The sequence below is a fragment of the Balaenoptera physalus genome (genome assembly GCF_965194825.1).
Source record: "Balaenoptera physalus genome assembly, chromosome: X".
Taxonomy (NCBI): Eukaryota; Metazoa; Chordata; class Mammalia; order Artiodactyla; family Balaenopteridae; genus Balaenoptera; species Balaenoptera physalus.
Window position 1 is genome coordinate 89,647,163 of NC_138903.1, and position 27,650 is coordinate 89,674,812.

The 27,650-nt window shown below is 39.8% G+C and overlaps 1 protein-coding gene across 1 annotated transcript in view; it reads right to left on the reverse strand.

Moving 5' to 3' along the window:
- Positions 1 to 6,701: 6,701 nt before the first annotated feature.
- Positions 6,702 to 27,650, reverse strand: part of LOC309653168 (tRNA (uracil-5-)-methyltransferase homolog B-like) — a 127,299-nt gene continuing 106,350 nt past the window's right edge. The window contains exons 16-17 of the mRNA XM_082447550.1: positions 22,039 to 22,307; positions 6,702 to 16,408 (exon numbers count right to left, since the gene is read on the reverse strand). Coding sequence (XP_082303676.1) covers positions 15,663 to 16,408; positions 22,039 to 22,307 — 1,015 coding nt within the window. The 3' untranslated portion in view covers positions 6,702 to 15,662. The remainder of the gene's footprint in view (positions 16,409 to 22,038; positions 22,308 to 27,650) is intronic.

The window sequence follows — 27,650 nt, forward strand, 5'->3', positions numbered from 1 at the left end:
GTGAATCAGTTATACATATACATATGTTCCCATATCTCTTCCCTCTTGCATCTCCCTCCCTCCCACCCTCCTTATCCCACCCCTCTAGGTGGTCACAAAGCACCGAGCTGATCTCCCTGTGCTATGCGGCTGCTTCCCACTAGCTATCTATTTTACGTTTGGTAGTGCATATATGTCCATGCCACTCTCTCACTTTGTCCCAGCTTACCCTTCCCCCTCCCTGTATCCTCAAGTCCATTCTCTAGTAGGTCTGTGTCTTTATTCCCGTCTTGCCACTAGGTTCTTCATGACCTTTTTTTTTTTTTCCCTTAGCAGTATGGAGGTTCCTTAAAAAACTAAAAATAGAACTACCATATTGCAGGTTTTTGATTTGTGGTTACCACAGGTTTCATATACGTTGACCTATATCTGCTTGTTTTAAACTGGTAGTCATTTAAGTTCAAACACATTCTAAAATATCTACATTTTTACTCCCATCCCACACATTCTGTGTTTTTTCATGTCATATTTTACATCTTCATGGTCATCTTTTAACTGTTTATTCTAGTTATAGTTGCTTTTACAATTTTTTTCTTTTAATCTTCATACTGGATTATTTAAGTGGTTGATCTTTAGTCTTTACTTTTATTTGTTTTTCCTAGTGGCATTTTCCCTTTCCTATAGATTTTTACTTCTTTTCCACTTAGAGAAGATCCTTCAACTTTTCTTTTAGAGTGGGTTTAGTATTGATGAACTATCTTTTAGTTTTTGCTGGTCTGAGAAGTCCTTTATCTCTCCTTCTATTCTAAAGGATAATCTTGCTGGGTAGAGTATCTTAGGTTGCAGGTTTTTCCCTTTCAGTGCTTTAAATATATCATGCCACTCCCTTTTGGCCTGCAAAGATTCTGTAGAGAAATCAGCTGATAGCCTTATCAGGGTTCCCTTGTACATGACTCTTTGTTTTTCTCTTGCTGCCTTTAGAATTCTCTCTTTAACTTTTGCCATTTTAATTATGATATGTGTTGTGTGGGTCTGTTTGGGTTCATCTTGCTTGGGACCATCTTGCTTCCTGTACCTCAATGTCTGTTTCCTTCTTCAGGTTTGGGAAGTTTCCAGCCATAATTTCGTCAAATAGATTTTCGATCACTTTCTCTCTCTCTTCTCCTTCTGGAACCCCTATAATGTGAATGTTGATATGCTTAATGTTATCCTAGAGATCTCTTAAATTGCTTTCATTTTTTAAATTTGTTTTTATTTTTGTTGTTTATAGCAAAACAAAAACAGACTCACAGATATAGAAAACAAACTAGTGGTTACCAGTGAGGAGGGGAAGAGGGGAGGGATACGTTAGGGGTATGGCATTAAGAGATACAAATTACTATATGTAAAATAGATAAGCAGCAATGCTATATTGTACAGCACAGGGAATTATAGCCATTATCCTGTAATAATTTTTAATGGAGTATAATCTGTAAAAATACTGAATCACTGAAATTAATGTAATATTGCAAATCAAATATACTTCAATAAAAAAGGAACTTGATATAAAACCAAAAAAAGAAACTTGCAATGATATGGCATTTAAAGAATTAGAAGATATAAAGATTTTTAAAATTTTCTAAAAGCATGCTAGTTGGAATGGAGGAAACAAAACTATGTAGAAAACCCCAAAGAATTTACAAAAAACTCCAGGGACTAATAAGTGACTTTAGTGAGATAGCAGGATATAAGGTCAATGTCCAAAAGTTCATTGCTGGAATTCTGTTTCTGGGAAGTTGAAGTAGACGTACTTTTTCCTGTTACTCTCACTAAGTACAACTAAAAATCTGGACATAAGCAAACATAAGAAGCCTCTGAAAGATGGAGATAAGAAGTCAGACAGGCTAGAGACCTCAGAACCCAAGGTAGTACATGGCGGTGAGTTCTCTGGGTTTTCTTTTTTGCATCACATATCATAGACTTGGATCTGAAGAAGCCAGCAAGTTGGAAATGCCAATCAGTGTAGACCAAAATAAAACAAAACAAAAAAACTCCAACAAAAGTCTGCTGTCTTTAGCCAATGGACTAGGCAAGGGGCAGCCTAGTAAGACAGAAAACTTTTAGACAACGACTGCTCTATTCCAGCCAAACATCACAGAAAAAAATGTGGTCCCATCCCGTCCATGCCAGCAAAGGCTGAGCGGAAACCTAGACTTTCACCATCCCCAGATTGTAGCAAGGCACCATGAATGAATGAGAGAGAGAGAGAGAAAGAGAGAAAGAGAGAAAAGGAGGGAGGAAGGAAGGAAGGAAGGAAGGAAGGAAGGAAGGAAGGAAGGAAGGAAGGGTTGGATTATAGCCCAAAGAATAAAATAAATATCCATGATGCAAATAAATGATTGAACAAATAAATAAATTGGGGAGAATAGACAAATCTCCCATACAGATGAATTCCAAATAATTTATGTAGATAATGCCTCCTCAAGGAGATGGAACTTAACTCCTCAGCCCTAGAGTGTGGGCTGTTCTTAGTGACTTGCTTCCAAAGACTAGAGTATGGAGTGAGTGGTGGGGATACTATTACAGCAGAGAAACCTGGCAAACACTACCTCAGCCAGGTGATCAAGTTTAACATCATTAGTGATAAGTCATGTTGCTAGCATGTATCCTTGATATGATGACAACACTTTATCTCTGTGGTCTTCCTCCCAAGAACACATAACTCCAGTCTAATCATGAGAAAAATATATGCAAATTCTACGAATTACCTGACCAGTACTTTTCAGAACTGTCTAGGTCATCAAAAATAAGGATAGTCTGGGAAACTGTCACAGACCAGATGAGGCTAAAGAGACATGACAGTTAAGTGTCATGTTGTATCCTGGGTGGGATCCTGGGACAGAAAAGGGGCCCTAGGGAAAAACTAGTAAAATCTGAGTAAACAATGGAGTTTAGTTAATAACAATGTATCAATAACGGTTTCTTAGTTGTGACAAATGTACCATAGTAATGTAAGATATTAAGAATAGGGGAAACTGTGTGAGGGATATATGAGAACTCTCTGTATTATCTTTGCAACTTTTCTATAAATCTAAAACTAGTTTAAAATAAAAAGTTTATTAAACAAAGAATAATGACTGCATTGGATTGAAGCACATCAAACATATAAAAATACATAAATTCATAATGATGCTAAAAGCAAAAAACCTTTGTTGAGCACCATTGGAGATTGCTAAGGCAACAACTTATTACTCAGAAAACCAATAAAGAGAAAAGAAATGAAGCATTTATTCTGCCTTTCCTTGTATAAATGGTTTCTCAGAGTAAGCAGATAGCTGATGAGGGAAAGTTATTATTTATAGAATTCCAGCTAATAAATGCCGAAGAAATGTTAGCACTAGAAAATCACCATCTTGCAATTCCATAATAATCTAGGCAAAGGTTGACGGAGAGCTTTATAATAGGGGAGATAAGCTGGCATCATCTAAACTCACTGACTGATCTTAGCATCGATCAAAATGAGATATGCAGACATAATGCACGTCACAAGCTGATGTGGTAGGAAGCACCTAGCACCATCTATCAGGTATCCTTGCCGAAAAATTGATGCTGAATCTAATCAAATCTCTAGATCTAACAGTTCATAGGAAATATAGGTGATGGGAGAGCAAGTTAAACAATATCATAAGGAAGCAATTGCCCAAATCCAGAGTGCATGACAGTCTACAGAAAAAATGATCCTGTTTCTTCAACAAATCAGTGACATAAAAAAGGGAGTATGGACTACTACAAAATAAGAGAAACTTGAGACCTATTACCCAAGTGCAATGTGTAGATCTTGTTTGGATCCTGATCTGAACAAACCAACAGTACAAAGACATCTTGAAAACAATTGAGAAAATTTGAATATGGACTGAAATTAAGGAATTATTGTTAATTTTGTTGGATGTGATGATGGCATAGTGCTACGTGTATTTCTTAATGTCTTTAACAGTTATAGATTGCACACCAAATTAATTATTGTAAATTTTTTAAAAAATCCTCCAGCCAGATGAAAAGAAACAACGATTGGAAGCTTGATGAAATAAGAATGGCAAAATGATAATTGTTGAAGCTGGCTGGTGGTACATGAAAGTATATTATATTCTCTCTTTTATGTATGTTTGAACACTTTTATAATAAAAAGTTTTTTAAAAAAAGGAAGTATAGACTAGGGGTATGAGCCCTAGATTCCATTCTGATTTATCCTTAATTAGTTGTGTGATCCTGGCCAAGCCACTTCATTACAGTACCTTAACTCTTTCCTTAGTAACTTAGAAATTATAACTGATAAAATAATGATAAAATTTACTGTCTAATGTGTGCCTAGAATTATGCCAAGTAGTACAAAGGAACAAAGAACTGTATATATACTACCTATTCTCCTACCTATTCTCCAGGCATCTGGGTTCGGGTGGGGAAGTGGGAGGAGAGGAAATGTGGCTTTTGGAAATGTAAACTATTATAGAGAAGAAAACTATCACTTCTAATTCCATCATGCAGAAATAACACATTAAGATCTTGGTGTAGGGGACTTCCCTGGTGGTGCAGTGGATAAGACTGCGCTCCCAATGCAGGGGGCCTGGGTTCGATCCCTGGTCAGGGAACTAGATCCCACATGCATGCCACAATTAAGACCTGGCACAACCAAATAAACAAATAAATATTAAAAAAAAAAGATCTTGGTGTATATTTATATACCTTCCAGACATTTTACTATCTATATATACATGTCTTTTTAAAAATATATAAGATTTGGACTATTCTGTATGTGTCCTTTTGTGGCTTGTTTTTTGTTTGTTTGCTTGTTTTGTTTTGTTTTGCCTATAATGTGTACTATTATACCCTTTGAGTAATCAATGGAAACTAAAATATATCAAAACATTATAGATATGTAAACATGACCTAGTTTAGTTTCTTTTTTTCCCCTACAGCTCTGATTAATTACAATCGGCCCTTTAATGAATATGTACCACATATGGTCATCTCTAGTTTAAATTCTTGCAGCTGGTCTCTCGACATCTAGTTTTACCCTCGTGTAATCCATCCTTCACACACCACAAAAGTGATCTTCTTGAAATAGCCCTAACTACATCACTCCCCTGCTCAAAAACCCTCAATGCAAGAGGCTGTGTACTGTATAATTCCATATGTATGACATTCTCAAAAAGACAAAACTATAGGGAAAGAGAACAGATCAGTGGTTGCCAGGGGTTTGGGGTGTGGGGAGGGTGTGACTGTAAAGGGGTAGTATAAGGAAATTCTTTTGGGTATTGAAATTGTTTTGTGTCCTGATTGCAGTGAGCCAATCCAATGGGAAAGAGCAAATTGAAGAGTCAAGTGAGGCAGGCAGAGGTTGGTAAACCAGAGAAGTAGAGTAAAATGGGTCCAGAAAGCAAGAAGGGACTGGAGTCCAAAGCCAAGAATATGAGCGCATGGAGGTCAGGAAACTATATAGAGCAGGCTAAGCCATAGGTTAGTTTGGGTATATATCAGAGATAAGCATCCTTTGTTCCCTTCTGTGAATGTACCTGCCCCATTTAAAAAGTCAAAGCTGAATATAAAATACCCACTGACTTCAGTCCTACCCAGTCCAGACCATTGGACCAAATATCTATGGGAGGCAGTGTAGTAGAATGGGAAGGATATGAGCTTTGGAATAAAAAAGAACAGGATTCAAATTCTGCCTCTTTCCCTGAGTAGTGTGACCTTAGGCAAGTCACTGTCAGCTTCAGCTTCTTTGTCTGAAAAATGTAGATAGATAGCATCTACCTCAGAGGAGTGTTGTGATGAAATAAAATTATGTAAATGATCCGACATGAACCTTGGTATCTAATAAGCACTCAACAGATGATAGCCCACATCCTTCATGGGCACCTATCTTAATTTGTCTTATATTTCTAGTTAGTTGTATGCAGTACATCTCTCCCTCTTCAACCAGATCTTAAACTTGTTGGGGGCAGACACTGTGTGTGAATGATTTTTTTATATATATTTACTTTTTAAAGTAATATATTTTTCAAATTACAAACATCATGTAAAATTATACAAAATTCAAATATTACAAACTACTTAACACGAAAGAAATCCCCAATCATGTCCCCCACTTCCCCAACCAGAGAACTGCTGTGAAGAGTTTGGAGCATTTTCTTCCAGCTCCTCCCACCACCATATTGTTGTTTTTGTTTTGTTTTTACAAAAATGGGATCATTGTTAAAGTATGATTTTCAAAATGTTCAAAAAAAGTTTTATACAAAGATTGTGAGCATGTGTCAAAGTTTAATTTTAACTCATGAAGGAGGAAACCAGCAGGATGGCAAAGTTAACTCAAAAGAGGATGTGAGAACTGGTATTTTATATATAGTCAGTTAAAAAACAAAGGAATGTTAAAATAATATTGCTAAGTTAGACTCAAAACTGATAAATGTCCAACAGGGCAATAAGAGCCATAATCATGGTGTCTTCTTTAGGTGGACAGAAAATGTCACTGCATCAGTTTTACAGAATTGTAAAATGACTAAACCCTAATCAGTTGTGCTAAATTACACTTCTCTTAGACCTAGAGAGTCAGATGACACTTAAACAAGCCTGTTAGAAAATGCTCTCAACGTGACATTAAAGCATCAAGTAATCATCTTTTCCCTTTGTATTAGTTTCCTAGTGCCACTTTAATAAAGTACCACAAACTAGGTACTTTCATTTAAAAAAAAAAAAAAAAAGAACATTTCCTTAGAGTTCTGACAGTCAGAAATCCAAAACCAGTTTCATGGGGCCGAAATCAAAGCGTCAGCAGGGCCCTGCTCCTTCTGGAGGCTCTATGGGAGAATCTACTTCCTTGCTTTTTACAGGTCCTAGAGCTGCATTTCTAAGTTTGTGGCCCCTTCCTCCATCTTAAAGCCAACAGTGTAACATCTTCAAATATCTCTGCCTCCATCTTCACATCACCTTCTCTCTTATAAGGACCTTTATGATTACATCTAGCACACCCGGATAATCCAGGGTAACTTCCTATTTCAAGGCCAACTGATTAGCAACCTCAATTCCTCTTTAATTCTCCCTTGCCATGTAACATGACATATTCACAGGTTCTGAGAATTAGGACAAGGGAGATCTTTGGGGCAGAGTGGGAGGGAGTGGGTATCATTCTTCCTATCACACCCCTGTTTCCAAATTTTGAGTAATTCTTCATAAACTTATGCTACATATTTTGCTCTCCAACTTGCTTTTCACCTATCTTTTCACTCAGCACATGCTGTATACACCTACCCCATTCTTCTTCTTTTTTTAAAATAAATTTATTTATTTATTTACTTTTGGCTGCGTTGTGTCTCCGTTGCTGCACGTGGGCTTTCTCTAGCTGCGGAGAGTGGGGGCTACACTTCGTTGCGGTGTGTGGGCTTCTCATTGCAGTGGCTTCTCTTGGTGCGGAGCACAGGATCTGGGCATGTGGGCTTCAGTAGTTGTGGCACATGGGCTCAGTAGTTGTGGCTTGCGGGCTCTAGAGCGCAGGCTCAGTAGTTGCGGTGCACGGGCTTAGTTGCTCCGTGGTATGTGGGATCTTCCTGGACAAGGGCTCAAACCCGTGTTCCCTGCATTGGCAGGCAGATTCTTAACCACTGCACCACCAGGGAAGCCCCCTCCCCAATTCTTCTTAATGACTGGACAGTATTCCAGTTATGGAATTGCCAGAATTTAGTCATTTCCCTGTAGATGGAAATTTAAGTTACCAGTTTTTCATGGTCATGAACAGTGCCTCAATGAACATTCTTGTACATATCTCTCTGCACACTTGTGGCTATGTTTCCATAGGAAAAATTACTAGAGGTTAAAATTCTGAGACAAAAAGTATGCCCATTTAATTTTGACTAATACTGACAAGCTGCCTTCCGAAAATTTGTGTGAATATTTTACTCTCATACTAGTAATATATGAGAGTGCCTATTTACCTCCAACATCACTTACACTTGATATATTTTTTTAACATCTTTATTGGAGTATAATTGCTTTACAATGGTGTGTTAGTTTCTGCTTTATAACAAAGTGAATAACCTATACACATACATATATCCCCATATCCCTTCCCTCTTGCATCTCCCTCCCTCCCACCCTCCCTATCCCACCCCTCTAGGTGGTCACAAAGCACCAAGCTGATCTCCCTGTGCTATGCAGCTGCTTCCCACTAGCTATCTATTTTACGTTTGGTAGTGTATATATGTCCATGCCACTCTCTCACTTCGTCCCAGCTTACCCTTCCCCCTCCTCGTGTCCTCAAGTCCATTCTCTAGTAGGTCTGCGTCTTTATTCCAGTCCTACACCTAGGTTTTTCATGACCATTTTATTTTTTTTAGATTCCATATATATGTGTCAGCATACGGTATTTGTTTTTCTCTTTCTGACTTGCTTCACTCTGCATGACAGACTCTAGGTCCATCCACCTCACTACAAATAACTCGATTTCATTTTTTTTTATGGCTGAGTAATATTCCATTGTATATATGTGCCACATCTTCTTTATTCATTCATCTGTCGATGGACACTTAGGTTGCTTCCATGTCCTGGCTATTGTAAATAGAGCTGCAATGAACATTGTGGTACATGACTCTTTTTGAATTATGGTTTTCTCAGGGTATATGCCCAGGAGTGGGATTGCTGGGTCATATGGTAGTTCTATTTTTAGTTTTTTAGGGAGCCTCCATACTGTTCTCCATAGTGGCTGTATCAATTTACATTCCCACCAACAGTGCAAGAGGGTTCCCTTTTCTCCACACCCTCTCCAGCATTTATTGTTTGTAGATCTTTTGAGGATAGCCATTCTGACTGGTGTGAGGTGATATCTCACTGTAGCCTTGATTGGCATTTCTCTAATGATTACTGATGTTGAGCATTCTTTCATGTGTTTGTTGGCAATCTGTATATCTTCTTTGGAGAAATGTCTGTTTAGGTCTTCTGCCCGTTCCTGGATTGGGTTGTTTGTTTTTTTGATATTGAACTGCATGAGCTGCTTGTAAATTTTGGAGATTAATCCTCTGTCAGTTGCTTCATTTGCAAATATTTTCTCCCATTCTGAGGGTTGTCTTTCTCTCTTGTTTATGGTTTCCTTTGCTGTGCAAAAGCTTTTAAGTTTCATCAGGTCCCATTTGTTTATTTTTGTTTTTGCTTCCATTTCTCTAGGAGGTGGGTCAAGGATGATCTTGCTGTGATTTATGTCATAGAGTGTTCTGCCTATATTTTCCTCTAAGAGTTTTAGTGTCTGGCCTTACATTTAAGTCTTTAATCCATTTTGAGTTTATTTTTGTGTGTGGTGTTAGGGAGTGTTCTAATTTCATTCTTTTACATGTAGCTGTCCAGTTTTCCTGGCATCACTTATTGAAGAGGTTGTCTTTTCTCCACTGTATATTCTTGCCTCCTTTATCAAAAATAAGGTGACCATATGTGCGTGGGTTTATCTCTGGGCTTTCTACCCTGTTCCATTGATCTATATTTCTGTTTTTGTGCCAGTACCATACTGTCTCGATTACTGGAGCTTTGTAGTATAGTCTGAAGTCAGGGAGCCTGATTCCTCCAGCTCCGTTTTTCTTTCTCAAGATTGCTTTGGCTGTTCGGGGTCTTCTGTGCCTCCACACAAATTGTGAAGTTTTTTGTTCTAGTTCTGTGAAAAATGCCAGTGGTAGTTTGATAGGGATTGCATTGAATCTGTAGATTGCTTTGGGTAGTATAGTCATTTTCACAATGTTGATTCTTCCAATCCAAAAACATGGTATATCTCTCCATCTGTTTGTATCATCTTTAATTTCTTTCATCAGTGTCTTATAGTTTTCTGCATACAGGTCTTTTGTCTCCCTAGGTAGGTTTATTCCTAGGTATTTTATTCTCTTTGTTGCAGTGGTAAATGGGAGTGTTTTCTTAATTTCTCTTTCAGATTTTTCATCATTAGTGTATAGGAATGCAAGAGATTTCTGTGCACCAATTTTGTATCCTGCTACTTTACCAAATTCATTGATTAGCTCTGGTAGTTTTCTGGTAGCATCTTTAGGATTCTCTATGTATAGCATCATGTCATCTGCAACAGTGACAGCTTTACTTCTTCTTTTCCGATTTGGATTCCTTTTATTTCTTTTCCTTCTCTGATTGCTGTGGCTAAAACTTCCAAAACAATGTTGAATAATAGTGGTGAGAGTGGGCAACCTTGTCTTGCTCCTGATCTTAGTGGAAAGGATTTCAGTTTTTCACCATTGAGGATGATATTGGCTGTGGGTTTGTCATATATGGCCTTTATTATGTTGAGGTAAGTTCCCTCTATGCCTACTTTCTGGAGAGTTTTTTATCATAAATGGGTGTTGAATTTTGTCGAAAGCTTTCTCTGCATCTATTGAGATGATCATATGGTTTTTCTCCTTCAGTTTGTTAATATGGTGTATCACATTGATTGATTTGTGTATATTGAGGAATCCTTGCATTCCTGGGATAAACCCCACTTGATCATGGTGTATGATCCTTTTAATATGCTGTTGGATTCTGTTTGCTAATATTTTGTTGAGGATTTTTGCATCTATGTTCATCTGTGATACTGGCCTGTAGTTTTCTGCCTTTGTGACATTTTTGTCTGGTTTTGGTATCAGGGTGATGGTGGCCTCGTAGAATGAGTTTGGGAGTGTTCCTCCCTCTGCTATACACTTGATATTTTGGATTCATTTGTCTTTCAGCATCTATGTAGCACTTTGAGATATCTGTATAGGTTTCACAGGCACAAAATAAGAGTTTAATAATTGTTTGATGAATTGAATTGAAAGTTAGCTATTGTATTTATTTATTTATTTAATACACTCATGGCTAAATTTATTTATCCTTATTACATCAGCCTTCTTGCCAGGCTTCTTCTTTTTTAATTGAAGTATAGTTGATTTACAACATTGTGCTAGCTTCAAGTGTACAGCAAAGTGATTCAGTTTCTTTTTCAGTTTCTTTTCCAATATAGGTTATTATAATATATTGATTATAGTTCCCTGTGCTATACAGTAAGACCTTGTTGTTCATCTGTTTTATACATAGCAGTGTGTATATGTTAATCTCATCCTCCTAATTTATCCCTGTCATTAGAACAATGCAAATTCATGTGTACAACTCAGAGGGCTTGTCCTAACAATGACACATTGGTAAGACAGCAATATGTGTAAGTGTGTCTTGAATATTATAAAGTGCTATTCAGATGTTAGTTATTTCTATACACGGAAATGTGTTTTCACAGGTAGTTCTCATATCTCACACAGATTGGCCTTGCTGCTTCCCAGGTTCACATGGTATATGCTTTGTTGCCAAGGCCCATAACATACTTTCACTGTGCACCCCACAGGCTCTAAGGTCTAAAGTGTGTGACTGATGGTGCCCGTCTTTCAGGAGGAAAGGCATGATAAGATTATGGGCATACGTGTCCCCTGAAGATAGTAATTGTGTGGCTGAACCACACTGACTCCATTTTGTCAGCTCCATCTTAGGCCCGTGGTCCTACCCCCTCCCCTCTCTGCATGACTGAGCTTTAGCTTACTCACTAGGAATGCACCCAAGCCAGATAAGTTCCCTATCAACTTTTACCCTTGCCTTCATCTGATATGAAAACTAGAAGAATACCTTCTGCTGACATAGATGGGTAATGGTAATGACACCCCTGGGGTGGGGGAGGAAAAAAGCCTGGTTCCCATAGGTGCAGCCGTGCTTCTCCCTTGGTAGCCAGATTCTATTTGTAGCTTTGGCCCCTTTAAGCTCCCCCATACCCCTTTCGGGGGCACAGAGTGCAGCTGTGAATACCTCTGGATCATTGTCCACCCGATCCTGCCTGTATGTAAGTTACCCCCAACAAACTTCATAATTGTACTTTATGGAGTTGCCTGCTTCACTTTTCGGTCCTAAAGTTCCTTCTCAGTTCAGAGGATATTACTCAATATCCCCGCCTCCCAACAGTAATAAAGCCCAATAGCAAAAGCTTCAGAGAAGGAGGATCTCCATTCTTAGATAAATATTTTGGAGGGTTCAGAGTCAACTGATTTTGTACTAAAAGATTTCTCAGAGACAGAGTCTCATGGATTTAGATGGAATGTTCTGGGGAGTACCCAACCCTACAGCCGCCCACCTCGCCTATCCCAGGAAGTAGCAATCAATTCTGTAATGCTAAGGACTATGACCTTGTGAGGTGCAGGGATGAGGGGGCTAGCTGAAAGAGCACTCAAGGTTGACCTAGTCTCTCAGGACTGACAGCTCCCAGAGGGGCATTATTCTGTACCATCCCCATCCTCTGGCCTGCTCTGGGAGTCAGCTTCTCAGCAGGAGTAAGAGCAGTGTTGGCAAGAGAAAGTATAAGAGAATGAGCTTCAGCACTACCCTGCTCTGATTGGTTATTTCTGGAGGAAGTACTCATACAAACCTGACTGGGAATTGCTCCCTCCAGTTTTATCCCCACAACCAGGGTCTAGAAGGTATGTGTCTAAGAATATACAGGAGACAAAATCCTGAAACTAGAAAGGAAATGATTCCCTTCACCCCCCACTTCCTAACTCTCCCAGTCCCCAGCCTATAAGTGCATGTGAACACATGCTCGGTTTTTATCCTAAGCTTTTTAGGACTTGACCCTTCTCTAGAGTGAACTGAGTGGTGCCCCTTGATAAGGAGTGTTTGTGAGAAAGCATGCTTGATACGAACCCAGCCATAGCCCATAAAATATTCTTGAAACCACTAACATATTAAAATAATTTCACAAAAGACCTAAGAGAACTTAGAGGTTTACGTCATGATCAAGAGTATAAGGTCTGGAGCCTGAGTGCCCAAGACTGAATCTGGCTCTGACACTCTCTGTGACCTTAGGCAGGTCACTTCACTTTTCTATGCCTTAGAATCCTCATCTGTAAAATGTGGAATAACAGTACCTACCCTCATAAGAGTTGTTTTGAGGATTGAATGAAATAATGCATATAAAGGACCATGCCAGACATATCATAAGTGCTCATAAATATTAGCTAGTCTTTAATTATCTGACAGTGCCTCATGGTTCTATGCCCATAGTCTTTAAGGCATTTGTGGAGCAAATGAAATTGATGACCATTAGTTTATTTAATACGTTTCCTTAATATGTTCATTTCCCCATACTTAGCCTACTGACTTTCCAATGACACGAGGATAGTTGTTGTTACAGTGGCCTAGCATTTACACCCAAACTTTGTGATTCTGCACTCCTTTTCCAAGACCCATTTGCTGGCCCCATCTCTGCCTCCTCTCCCACTCCTTTAGACTTGCCCCTACAAAAGTACCCTGTGTTACTTTAAGATTTGAGGATAAAAAGAGAGTTGTCAATTAAAGAAGTGTTTGCGGATGGAAGGGAGCACTTTCCTCTGCTCTATCCCCCGTATTCCACAATTTCTTCATCTCCTGTGTATTTAAGAGATTGCTGTGGAACAGAAAGGCCACCACCTATAGGAGGTTCTGAAGGTTCATTTGTATAATGTATCACTAGTGTCTCTTCTCTGTAGGTAAGGGCAACAGGTTTTTCAGGTGGAACTTGCTCCACACTCCTTACCCTAAACTCGCTGCATTCCTGGGATATTAAGTCACTGAGGCTGGAGAGGATACGTGGGGGAAAATATGCCTGGTCCGGCATGAGGCACATTTTTCTGCCCTGTGTATCTCCACTCCAGCTCTAATTGGCTTGCCTTGCTCACTGTGTGTCTCTGTGTTCTCATAGCATCTGACCCTTAAGTAGCCGAGTCACACGACTTTTATGGACCAAATTATAGTTCCACACTGCTCTTGCTCTTAAAGGAAGGCATATTAACCATTAGGGAGAAATTCTTGCTTGAATTCCAAAGAGGCAGTGTGTTCTTCTGGAGGTTTGGTAGATTATTTCTTTCAAATGCACCTTGAATAACAGTCAGAGGACAGCAGTGTGTGCTTTTTATGACAACAACCTTCATCTCTATCATGAAAGATGAGGATGAGGAATGCGGGAGTTAGGTTGAAAAAGGAAATCTCCACTGCTCCAAAGCAAGTCACTTCACTCTCCCCCAAATTAAGTATCCAATCCTTTTAGCCCCAAACAGTGGTTGAAGATGGGAAAACCACACTAGACATATCAGCAAATAGGACAATTCTGGCTCATAGCCCTGCTACTTAGAAGAGGGAGCTCTTCCAACATAATGTCCTGACACTGTATAAGAGGAAGGGAAATGGCTAAAGATAAATTCTTAACATGATCCCAAGAGTAAAACTGGATGAGAATGGAAAGCCTTAGGTTAGATTGTTCACAGTTCTTCACAGCATTGTGGTGGGCACAACTGTACACGCTACTAGGAGCTCTTCTCACTTTCCTGGTCTGTGAGGGGCAAGCACTAGTTAGGTAAATGCTGGGATACTCGATCCCAATAGGCAGTGGCCACAGTAACTTCAATTCCTTGGTGACTTTAGAGGCATCCAGCTGACTTTCTCATCAAAATACCCAACTCATAAAAGATATAAACATTAAGAAACATAAGGAAGGGAGAACTGCATTCATCCACTGGGGGTGGGAGCGAGCAGATGGTTGATAAGCATATGCTCCTTATTAGAAAATAAAATCCTGTGGGCAGGAAGCAGTACCGATGATGATTTAACGTGATCTCGTTTCCCTCCTCTGCCTTCACTCTACCTTGGAGTGTTAGCCACTCTCCCAACCCCAAACAACATAAAGGCGATGTCCTAGCTATCATTACCTCTCTCTCCCCCCTAAAAAACAAATCAACAAAATACTCAGGATAGTAGGAAACACAAAGCGATCTTCATTTCTTCCACACATTAGAAACATTTTCAATTACAGTTCAGCTTCTCTGAGATCTACATCAATGTTGGTCAAAGAGCACAGAAAAGCCAGGTTGGAGGGAATCCCTGATAAGGAGGCATGAAGTGAGAGCTTTGATTCAACCACTCCACTCAGCACAGCGGAGGCTCATGCAGGTCCCTGAGATAGTCATTCTGCTTTATGCCTTGAAGGAAACCCACTCTGTACTCCCTCCTCAGAGTGTGCCTTTGAAGGGCCACTGAAAAGAAAGATTCTTGATGAATGATCACTAGTAAAGTCCTAATGGAGAGCTAACTCATTTAAGGAGCAGCTCTTTTAATAGTGGGGGTTTTCCTCTTAATCAGTGTTTCTCACTGGAATGAAAAGACCCCAGCCACGTTCACAGTTACAGGTTTCACGTAAGTCAGACTGTTTCCTGGGAGGTACCCATAGCTGATAAGCAGGCACATCCTCTGATCAGTCAGGATATATTCTGGTGGGATTCTGGGCCATTCAGTCCAGCCCACAGAAACCTCAGTAACGCTCAAGCCAATGAGCAGAGCTACAGAGAGCCTTAGGTGCATGGAGGTAAGTTATCTCATAGGGCAGCCAGACAGCTGACCTGGGTGGGAGGAATGTGAATGATATCTCTGACCCTCCCAGGTACACAGTGCTTACCTTGGTGTCCAAACATAGCAGTCAATCTTAAGGAAATAAAATCTATTTGGGGGCTGCTCTTTCTTCTGATAGGCTTACAGAAAACTCAAAACAATGTCCTGGTGGGTACTCACCCATGAGCCTCATCATCTCCTTCAATTTCACGGTTGCTCTTGGCAACCCCAACCCATCCCAAAATACCCGAAAGACAGAATCAGACAATGTTTTGCCCTGCTTCAGCATCAACGGATGGCTCTGAGTTCTCAACCCTGCCCCGAGGGTGCTGGTAGCAGCAGACACAGTGGAGATAGTCCACTACATTGTGGGTGAAGAGTGAGCGCAACGGGTGCAAGTACTGGAAGAAAAGGAGCATGAAGCCAATGGAAATCAGATAAGCTATAATGAGCTGCAAGGCAATCAAGGAATGACAGTAATTCAGCAACACTTTCACTCCAAAGAACTTAAAAACCAAGACCATGATCACATTCTCTAACAATCTCACACTATAGTGCAGGCCCATGTGTCCCCAGTTCTGACCTTTCTCAACAAGGTCGCTGTCTGCTAACTTCAACTGCAAAGCTGACCAGCAAGAGAAGTTGATGCCAGCATAGAGGACGGTAACGGAAATCAACACCACTAAGGTGCCAAGCCGGCTGAAATTTTTCTCTATGTTACTGGGCATATGGGCACCACTCCTCCAGAACTTAACCCAAGGCTCAAAGAGGATGATCAGGAAGTTCAGCAATAAGAAGGGCACAGCCTTCAATTTCAAGGTGGCTGAAAAGAGCACGAGAATCATGAGGCGGGAGGTGATCTCCAATGTCCGCCAAATGGTGATGCACAGGACTTCTAGTGGCCCAAGGCGAATCTTGTATTCATCGTACTTGATCTGGATAGCCAACATATTGCAGAGGGTAGCCCCATAGGTGACAGATATCAGGGAAAAGACTATTAGCACAGCTGTAAGAAAAAAAAAGAAACAGAAGAAAATAGATAATCAGTCAATGTTGGTGAAGTTTGTACTCTGACCCAGAGGTCCAGAGAGATGATAGGTGAGACTCAAGGGCCCAAGTTAAGAGCAAACCTACGAATGAACAGAGCTATGTAAACAAACAGCATACACAGAAAGAAAACGGAAATAAACTAAATTTTTTTGCATGACAGGGATTGGGGCAGTTTTTAATTTTTTCTACATTTCTCTAGTTTCTAAATTTCCCATGAAATAAGAAATGAACATATACTGGTAATATTTTAATAATCATATAAACATACAAAATAAACTAAAAAAACAGTGGGCCTCAGAACCATCATTGAGAGGTCACTAGCATTGAGAGGTCACTAACACAAGAAGAGTACATATAAAGGGATGGGCAGCATCTACCTGATGAAACAAGCTTCTGAGAAAACAGTGCTGGAGGCAGAGAGAACTTGATCTGAAAAAAATCCAGTCTTAGGAGACTCAGAGAGAATGCCTTTGGTTATAGAAGTCCCTGCTTTGATGAACATCTTCTTCAAGGAACTAATCTTGCTTGTGTATGCTTCTGGAACATAAAATATATACTGGAAATCCCATGAGGGCAGAAGGGACCATGACTATTTTGTTCACTGCTGTATCACCAGAGCCTAGCACACTGCCTGGAGCATAGTAGGTGCTCAACAAATGTTTGTGGAATTAATGAAGAATTCTGAGTTTAGAGAGGCACCATAACATACCTACGATTAGAAGTGCTTGGTTCAGCAGTGTGAGAGCTTGTGCGACTCACTGAATATCCATGTGCCTCGGTCCCCTAGGTCACTGAGATACTCTAGAGTTGCTTGTATTACTCATCAGCAATACCAATTTCCCAATGCTTTGGTATACTTTAGGAATCCCCAAACTTCTGGCAGAGTGGTTTAAAAATTTTAAAATCCCATTTCCTAGCCCATAACATCCATACCACTGTGCGTTAGAGTAGGGGCCCTGAAGGATCAGGATGCCCTCTAATCCTGCTATCCTAAGTCTCAACTATAGGTCACACAGTGGCTCTTTCCTTTTCTTCCTTTCTTTATATCAGAGGATACCAATCACTAAGAAAAATCTAGTGCTCTCAAGGAGAGTGAGACGCCAGAGTGTACTCATCCAAAAGAAAAGCTGGAGCTTTCTGTTCCCATAAAAACACTGGATCCAGGGAACTAGAGCCCTTGAAATGTCAATTTAATCTGCAAGCAAAGTAAAGACCTTCTGATAGAAACCCAAAAAAAAGCACAGCGTTGTTTCCGAGATCTTTTCCAGCTCTAAGTAGAGGGTTGCAGTCTCTAAGACTGAAAGACTCTCTTAAAGTGTCTACTCTTACCTTTATTTTTATTCCTTATTATTTTTTTCCAGCTTTATTGAGATATAATCAACATATAACATTGTATTAGTTTAAGGTGTACAGCGTAATGATTTGATATACTCTTAGCTTTATAAACCACTCTCAGTCCCATCCTCAAGAGTTGATGCTCCTTGTGGAGTTTGGAACATCAGGGCATATGCACAGCCAGCCAAGTGTGGTGATGCTTTCCCTTAAATTTAGAACTCGTTTATTGATAGTAGTGTAATAAAAAGCAGAAAGCCTGATGCTTCCAATAAATGTAAAAACACCTTCCATCTGTCTCCCTACAAAAAGACACATGCCATAAGAGGTCATAATGCTACTAGTGAAATTTGCTCATCTATGCTGATCTGGATGGCCTTCCAGAGAAAAAGGAATAAGAAAAGGGGTAGCAAGGAGAAGACAGGAGGGTGGGTGAAAATGAGGAAAACTAAAACCAAGAAGTAGTTCACAAAACCTTAAAAGAGAGGGTGTTGTCAGAAAGTTTTTAATAGGAGAAATTACTGAAGAATTGAAAACAAGGCCTTGTAGAAAGTTTCCCTTACATCCTTGGTAGAGTGACCTATAGTTAGAAACACGGATCCTAAAGGTAGATGTCCTGCATTCCAAACCTCTTTGCCATCTATTACTTATGGAACCTTGTGGGGGAATTCGCTTAACCGCTCGGTGCCTCTGTTTTCTCATTTGTAAAATGTGGATAATAACAAGTATCTCATAGTGTTGTTGTGAAGATTTAAATGAAATAGAGAAATGTCTGGAACATAGTAAATGCTATCTGTTAGCTCCTATTATCATCATCATCATCATCACCATTCTCTATTTCCAAAAGTGCAGGAGATGCATTTACTTTGCTTAGGTGCTACCCTGACACTTAGGAAATCAGGTGATTTCAAAACTGATAGATAGACATAAGCCTTACAAAAATGTGAAAAACCTATAATAAGAAAATGATACAATTTTACTGAAGTATATTTAAAAATATTTAATGACATGTACTTCGGTAAACTTGTATATAGTTGGCCCTCTGCATCCACAGATACAACCAAAACCATGGATAGAAAATACTCGGGAAAAAATTCCATCAAGTTCCAAAAAGCAAAACTTGAATTTGCCATGCACTGGCAACTATTTACTTAGCATTTACATCATATTCATAACTATTTACATAGCATTTACATTGTATTAGGTATTATAAGTAACCTAGAGATGATGTAAACTATACGGGAGGAGGTACGCAGGTTATACACAAATACTACACCATTTTATATAAGGGATTTGAAAATCTACGGATTTTGGTATCCGCAGGGGGTCCTGGAAACAATCCCCTGCAGATACCCAGGGTCAACTATAGTTTTCTTGCTACGGGTCTTACATATTTATGGCACAGAGTGTAGCGATGCTGCACCGATGTATATTTATCTCCAAACTCATCAAGTTGTACACATTAAATAGGTAGAGGTTTTTGTTTGTCAATTGTACCTCGATGAAGTGATTTTTAAATATTTAACGAAATGGAGAGTTAAATTATCTTCTAATATGAAATTGATTGATCCTGTAAAGATGTAAACTCCCTCTAAAATAACCTAAACAACTGAATGCAATCCCAATCACAGTCTCAATAAAATGTTTTTTCTTTTGTTGTTATTGTTTTGCTTTGTTTTGTTTTCTGGTGGGGGAATTGACAAATTGATTGTGAAAATTCATTCTGTTTGGAAGATCAGGCTAAATTGCTCTACTAGATATGAGCTGTGAAAGGCCTTTGAAAGGCACAAGACCTAAAAGCAATAAAGAATTTGAATACATAAAAATTTAATACTTCAAAATGCCAGAAAAGACTACAAGTATATTGTCTCTTACATATAGTGTGTTGCACATCTGTTACATGTATGACATGTATATGCACATTTAAAATGTGTGTGTGTACACACATACAGAACATTATACAAATGTATACATACACACTTATCCACAGCAGAGAAAGGATTAATAGCCAGAATAAGTAAATAGATCCTCCAAATTAATAAGGAAAAGATAAACAACCCACTAGAAAAAGTGAGTAACATATAAATAAGATATTTAAAGAACAGAATGACCAAATGATGCTCAGCTTCACTCATAAAGAAAGTAAATTATTAAAACAGTTATTTTATAATTATATAAATATTTAGTTTAAGATATAAAGAAACATCTTCATACACTGCTGGTGGGAATACAAATTCATACAACCTTTTGGCAGTACTGCTAAAATTCTAAATATGCATATCTTTTCTCCCAGCAATTCTACTGCTAAGAAGTTATTCTACAAAGTCTCATTCCAGTACACAGATGCTTATAAAGATGTTCACAGGAGCATAGTCTGTAATCAGAGAAAAACTTTTTTGCATGGATGGAAAAATTATAAACAAACTTTAATCCTACCAACAGAAGATTAGGGAAATAAGAAAGAATGGTCCAATTCATATAAAGGAAATATATAGTATATTTATCATTATTATTATTATATATATAAATAACTGTTGAAGAAATATTGGCATACTTTTGAAAAAAACATGCTGCTGAATAGAATGTTTAATTTGCCTTTTTTGGCAAATATATATATATACACATATATATGTTGTATGTATGTTTATATTTACATAATAAAAAGAAGTCTGCACTACTGTGTATAAAATAGATAACTAATGAGAACCTGCTGTATAGCACAGGAAAGAAAGAAAGAGAGAGAGAGAGAAAGAAAGAAAGAGAAAGAGAGAAAGAGAGAGAGAGGGAGGGAGGGAGGGAGGAAGGAAAGAGTCTGGAAGGATATACACTAAATGGTAAACAGATTACCTTTGGGAAGTCAGATTACATCTCCTATTTTATATATATTCTGTACAGCTTTGAATCTTTACCATAACCATGTCTGATTTTTATATTTAAAAAAAATAAGGACCAAAAATAGTAATACATGATCATGGTAAAAAGAAATCCAAACCATATAAAAGGGTATAACGTAAAAGCTAATAAAAGTCAGCTGACTTCTCATTTTCACTCACTAGAGGTAAATGGTTCCTTGCATATCTTTCTAGAAATAGTCTGTGCATGTACAATTACCTGCAGGCCATCCGGTTTGTGCATGTATTACTTTTATGATGCATACATATTTTAATTAGATGATTTAATTACCCTCAAAATTCCCAGGAGGAAGAGCATCATCATTTCCAGAGTTTTCTCCCCATACTACTGTCAATTCTAGGTAGGTAAAAAGCTTCAAGACCAATAGAACTTCATGAACAATTCTTAGTAGAGAAAAAAAGAGGGCACATTTCCTCCTTTATTTGAAACATAGGGCTTTGCCAAGCAGGGTCAGCACCTAATAATAAGGAAATGGTCCAAAGCTGTACCCACAGCTGTACCAGCTCCAGCCCAAGCTAGAGGCTTACTCATCTCGGGATCCCTCTTTTCCAAGTGGGAAATTAAGACAGTGACCTCTTTGGTAACTTCCTCTAAAGATTACAGAGAAGGTCAGGACTGGGACCAGGCCTGACTTGCATCAGTATTCATTCCACACCCCTTTTTCTTTCTCCCCACTGGAGTTGGAAGGAGTGATTAAATCAGTGGTTCCCAAAAGTGGGTGATCAGAATCAACTGGGGTACGTTAAAAAAAATGCAGATTCTTGGCCTCCCACACTCAGATTGATTCAGGTCTGAGTATGGGATGTAAGTTTTAAAGGAAGCTTTCATTCAGTAATTATGTTTTCTCATGATCCATAATATTTGGGAACCTCTTACTTAAAGGCAGCCATCCCTAAACCAACCAACCAACCAACCAATCAACCAACCAACCAAACACACTCAGTACAATTTAAACACTGTGGGTAGGGAAAATGTCCTACTGGCTGCTGGTATTACTCGCTTCTTCTGGGTCCAGAGAGGGTTTATCTGTGGCATTTTTAGTCTAAATACCTTACCCCAGTTTAAGAAATCTGGCAGGCCTGAGATGTCTGGCTCCCCAAGTTGACTCTCAGTGCTGTCCAATAGAACTAGTTCTATAATACCAATAGAGTAATCACTAGGCACACGTAGCTACTGAGCACTTGAAATGTGGCTAGTATGACTGAGGAAATAAATTTTTCATTTTTCATTTTAATTTAAATAGCCACATGAAGCTGGTGGCCAGTATATTGGACAGCTCAGGTGTAGATTTCTAAGACCCTTGATTTCAGTGGAGCCCTCCCCTCTCCTGACCCCACTCACCTCTATCCAGGGGGACCTCTGCAGAGATCAGGGTCACATAGAGCTGACAGGTCAGCTGGGGCACTGAGCCCAGGAAGGCTTGGATCTGTGACATACGTTTGTAGGCACTGCGGTGCATAGCCAGGGTCCGGATGGAGTGGCCCACCTCCCATTCTATCAGCACCTCCTCGCCATTTATTAGCATCTTCTTTCGGGTGAGGCTGACATAGGGATCCTCCTGCCCTCCTTTCTTCCACAGTGTGAGGTACTTAATCATGGCTTCCAAACATCTGCAGAAGTAAAGCATCATGAGTACTTAACTAAAGCTATCCTAGGAAGGAAAGTTGTAGTGAGGGGGTAAAAATAACTCAGGAGGGCTGTGCTACTTTTTGCCATTCCTTCTCTCCTGTTCTACTCATTTCTCATGAGGCAAGGAGTTGGTCATGCCTTCCACGTGTCACTTCAGTCTAAATCCTTTGTGTTGGGTTGGCAATCGACCAACCTAAGAACACCAATTCAGAAGTGTTTGAGGACTTAAGAATAAGCCTGTGACAGAAAAATGGCTTGAACACAAAGACATTAAAAATGTGTTGAGAGAAAATGATGAAGGTTCCAAAAGGCTCTGGTTTTCATAACACCTCAGGTTCCTGAGGTAAAGCATTCCTTATTCAAAGCTTTCAGCTCCATAATCAGAGCTTTTGAGCTCTGCTTTTTCAAGACAAAGCCCACAACTATAACTGTCGCAGCCAAAAAGTCTTGGAGGGGATCTGGAAAAACCTCTCAAATACACAGGAAAGCCATTTAGCAACAAAGGTACTTAAAAGGCTTGACAACTCAGAACCGAGTGTACTATGTACCTAGGGAACCTCAAAAGATCTCTTTAAAGGTTGTTCTGGGTGCCTCTTGACCTGTTTGGGAACAATAGCCTTTTAAACTTCATTCTTTCTCTACAAAGAGTAAAACATCCTTATGAGATCCTATCATCCTTGAAATAATATTAAGACCACATTTCCTCCTGTACCTGTCCCATATCCCCCATATAAATCAGAAGTCTTTAGCAGTTCTGATGTGGTGAAAAGAGAAGCAACTAGAACATATTGTTTTGGAACACCTGAGTTACCACTTCCCCCACTCACACTGAAATAAATGGAAACTGTGGACTATTTCTTCTAAGTAAGAACAGTTGTGTCAAAAATTAAGCAGTCTTTCCTGATAGGCTGAGGGCACGGGTTGCATTTATCTTACCCACTGCTCTTATCACATAGTGGGCATTTGATAAATATTTGCTGAGTAAATGAAAGAGTAAGAAGGAAAAAAAGAATACAGGGTGAGAAGTGATGGAAGGAGAAGATAATAATTAATAATGGCAATGTAATTTAACAAAAAAAAACAGACCAAAGACGAGCTCAGATTTATATGCTCTCTAGGCCTTTGGCTCCCAATAGAAAAGCTTGGAACAGTGCTGGCTGCCATTCTCCACAGGATCCCTTTTTTAAAAAAAATTATTTTATATTGGACAATAGTTGATTTACAATGTTGTGTTAGCTTCAGGTGTACAGCAAAGTGATTCAGTTATACATATACATATATCTATTCTTTTTCAAATTCTTTTCCCATTTAAGTTGTTACATAATATTGAGCAGAGTTCCCTGTGCTACACAGTAGGCCCTTGTTGGTTATCTATTTTAAACATAGTAGTATGTATATGTCAATCCCAAACTCCCAATTTATCCCTCCCCCCACCACCTTTCCCCTTTGGTAACCATAAGTTTGTTTTCTCAGTCTTTGAGTCTGTTTTGTAAATAAGTTCATTTGTATCATTTTTCCACAGGATCCCTTTGAGATTGGTGCGTGTGTACCAGCCTAAAGCATGTAGTTTGAAACATCCATGTTGTAGGGAAAACTCTAAAATCCAGGAGAGAAAAAGATGGAAGGAGAGAACAGAAAAGGAAAAAAAGCAACTTTCTCTTCTTATTCAGGAAAAATGCATAAGTGCATTTCCAACAAGAGAGTTTAGATTTTAACCCAAGCCCATCAATGTTATTGCTGAATAAAACATTGGGGGAGGTGGTGGCATGAAGAATTCTGTTTATGCTTCTATTCTTAAGGCCATTTACTGGTTTAAGTAAGCGTGTTTGCCTTGCTTATAAGTGGCAGCAAATGAGAGTACATTTTCATTTCCAGAAGTATCTTTGCATTTCATACAAGGGAGCCAGGCCCTCCAAACACCTTCATGTGCCTAATAGCATTCATCAAGTTGCGGCCTACCTAAAAAGTAATTTGCCTTGAAAATAAGCATTATCAAGGATATGATTTATGAGCTTTTAATTATTTTTTTTCCCTGCTGTGGGGTAGCTGACTGAGATTATAAATGCTTTCCGATCTTTTCTAGTGGGAGCTAAATGACAAAAATGAAACATAGTACTCAACACTCCATATGGACGGTCCAAATCAAAGATGGCTTGGGAGGCCACAAAGCAAAGAGAGAAGTTGAAACGGGGAGCTGGGGCAGAACCTACTGAAATTTGCATCTTAAGAGTGATTGATCCATTAACTCAATATATTGCATTTGAAAAGGGCAAGAAGAATGGTTTCCTTGCTCTAATGACATCTCTAAATGACATCTTGGTTCCAAGTTCGAGATGAGGTCTTCCTTTCACAGCTTAACTTCAAAGATTTAGAACTGGAAAGGCCCTTTAGATTACCTAGTCCAGAGGTTGCATAGGCCAGCTGAGTCACATCTGACGAACAGCTGTGGTGTGTTTGGCCTGGACAGTGCTTTTATTTAATTACCAAAATCAGCTGTCAACATGTTCAATCATTCTATTTCACATAAAATCCTGTCTTGGGAGCTTGTCCTGAAAAGTTGGGGCCTTGGCGATACTGGGTCTGAATTCCAACAGGGAAACAATGGGCTGGAGCTGTAGAGCGGCTGGCCTCCTTTAGGCAGATCTTGCGGACTCCAGACCGCCACAGTACTCACTAACGCTCCATCATTTCTCTAACACCAAGACTTCATTTTTACTTATCATCACACATGAAACTACTGTTTTTTCTCATCCTTGGCTTGCTTCAGTCATTTATGATACCTGCCTGGCTGGCCCCTGTAAGTGTTTGAGTTTGAGACCCATGATCTAGCCCAACCCATTTACTTTACAGATGAAGGAACTGAGGCTCAAGGCATCTTCAGGGATTTCACCAAGGCCATGTAACTAGTCAATGACAGAGGGCAAACTAGATTCCAGGTCTCCTGAATTCCAGGCCACTGTTTCTGTCGATGTCTCATATTTTCGCTGATGGAGTGTAATCAATTCCTCCCCATTTAAACATATTGATAAAAAAATTTTTTAAAGGGGGCAGTTCCATCCTTAGTCAGTTTCAGACTGTGTTTATTTCTAAGGATGAAATATCTTCCCATTGCAATTACAACATCAACACTCTGACCCATATTCCTCAGCTGACTGCAAGTTTCTGCCTCTCTTGCAATCAAGATAAACTTGGTCCATTCTTTCCTACTGACCTCAGAAGTTTTGCAACATCTCTCTACCTTGAAAATCACATAGCATCCAGATGAGACTTCTGACACAGATGCCTGTATCCCTAGGATAAGGCACATTCTTTCTTTGTTTTTTTAAACATCTTTATTGGAGTATAGTTGCTTTACAATGGTGTGTTAGTTTCTGCTTTATAACAAAGTGAATCAGCTATACATATACATATATCCCCATATCTCCTCCCTCTTGCGTCTCCCTTCCACCCTCCCTATCCCACTTCTCTAGGTGGTCACAAAGCACCGAGCTGATCTCCCTGAAGGCACATTCTTGTCCCTTCAAAGCAATCTGAATGGAAAAACTCAATACTATTACATTGTGCTACAGCATCCAGATGGAGAGATAGGCTATCTTCCTTTGCCCCCTTCTAACCGTGTACCTTTATTGCAGAAAGATACAGAGATAAATAGGAGACCAATAAACTGACAGAGAAAAATAAACTACAATGGGTTCGGGTACCAGATGAGCACAAATGGCTTAAAATACTTTCCAGATGTCAAATAACTCCAGAAAATTTGAAAATATCAGTAGCAGCAGCCCAAGCAACTCAGGGTAAAGAAACTGAATGTGAGATGGGATGGAGGGGGTAAGGAACTTCCATCCAATTTAAAGAGCATCTAAAAGGCAGAGTCAAAATAACACACTCTGAAGCTATAGCCTGTGTTTACAAGGTGACCACATCAATTGGTCTCATACCAGTTTTCACAACCCAAATCCAGATAGCAAACATTGTCAAATGAAGTCTTGTTAACGGTACCATACATGGTTTCGGAACACAGGTACATGCCATATATTCATTGTGGTGGCACTTAAGACTGCAGATAAGAGGATTAACCAAGATGGCGGAGTAGAAGGACGTGCTCTCACTCCCTCTTGCGAGAGCACCAGAATCAAAACTGGCTGCTGGACAATCATTGACAGGAAGACCCTGGACTTCACCAAGGAGGATACCCCACGTCCAAGGACAGAGGAGAAGCCACAGTGAGACGGTAGGAGGGGCGCAATCAGAGTAAAATCAAATCCCATAACTGCTGGGTGGGTGACTCACAGACTGGCGAACACTTATACCACAGAAGTCCACCCACTGGAGTGAAGGTTCTGAGCCCCACGTCAGGCTTCCCAACCTGGGGGTCCGGCTACGGGAGGAGGAATTCCTAGAGAATCAGACTTTGAAGCCTAGTGGGAATTGATTGCAGGACTTTGACAGGACTGGGGGAAACAGAGACCCCACTCTTGGAGGGCACACACAAAGTAATGTGTGCATCGGGACCCAGGGGAAGGAGCAGTGACCCTGGGGGAGACTGAACCAGACCTACCTGCTGGTGTTCGGGGGGTCTCCTGCAGAGGTGAGTGGTGGCTCTGTTTCACCGTGGGGATAAGGACACCGGCAGCCGAGGTTCTGGGAAGTTCTCCTTGGCGTGAGCCCGCCCAGAGTCTGCCATTAACCCCACCAAAGAGCACGGGTAGGCTCCAGTGTTGGGTTGCCTCAGGCAAAACAACCAACAGGGAGGGAACCCAGCCCCACCCATCAACAGTCAAGTGGATTAAGGTTTTACTGAGCTCTGACCGCCACAGCAACAGGGAGGGAAACCAGCCCCACCCATCAACAGTCAAGTGGATTAAGGTTTTACTGAGCTCTGACCGCCACAGCAACAGTCAGCTCTACCCACCACCAGAGCCTCCCATCAAGCCTCTTAGATAGCCGCAACCACCAGAGGGCAGACAACAGAAGCAAGAAAAACTACAATCCTGCAGCCTGTGGACCAAAAACCACAGTTACAGAAAGATAGAGAAGATGAAAAGGCAGAGGGCTATGTACCAGATGAAGGAACAAGAAAAAACCCCAGAAAAACAACTAAATGAAGTGGAGATAGGCAACCTTCCAGAAAAAGAATTCAGAATAATGATAGTGAAGATGATCCAGGACCTCGGAATAAGAATGGAGGCAAAGATTGAGAAGATGCAAGAAATGATTAACAAAGACCTAGAAGAATTAAAGAACAAACAAACAGAGATGACCAATACAATAACTGAAATGAAAACTACACTAGAAGGAATCAATAGCAGAATAACTGAGGCAGA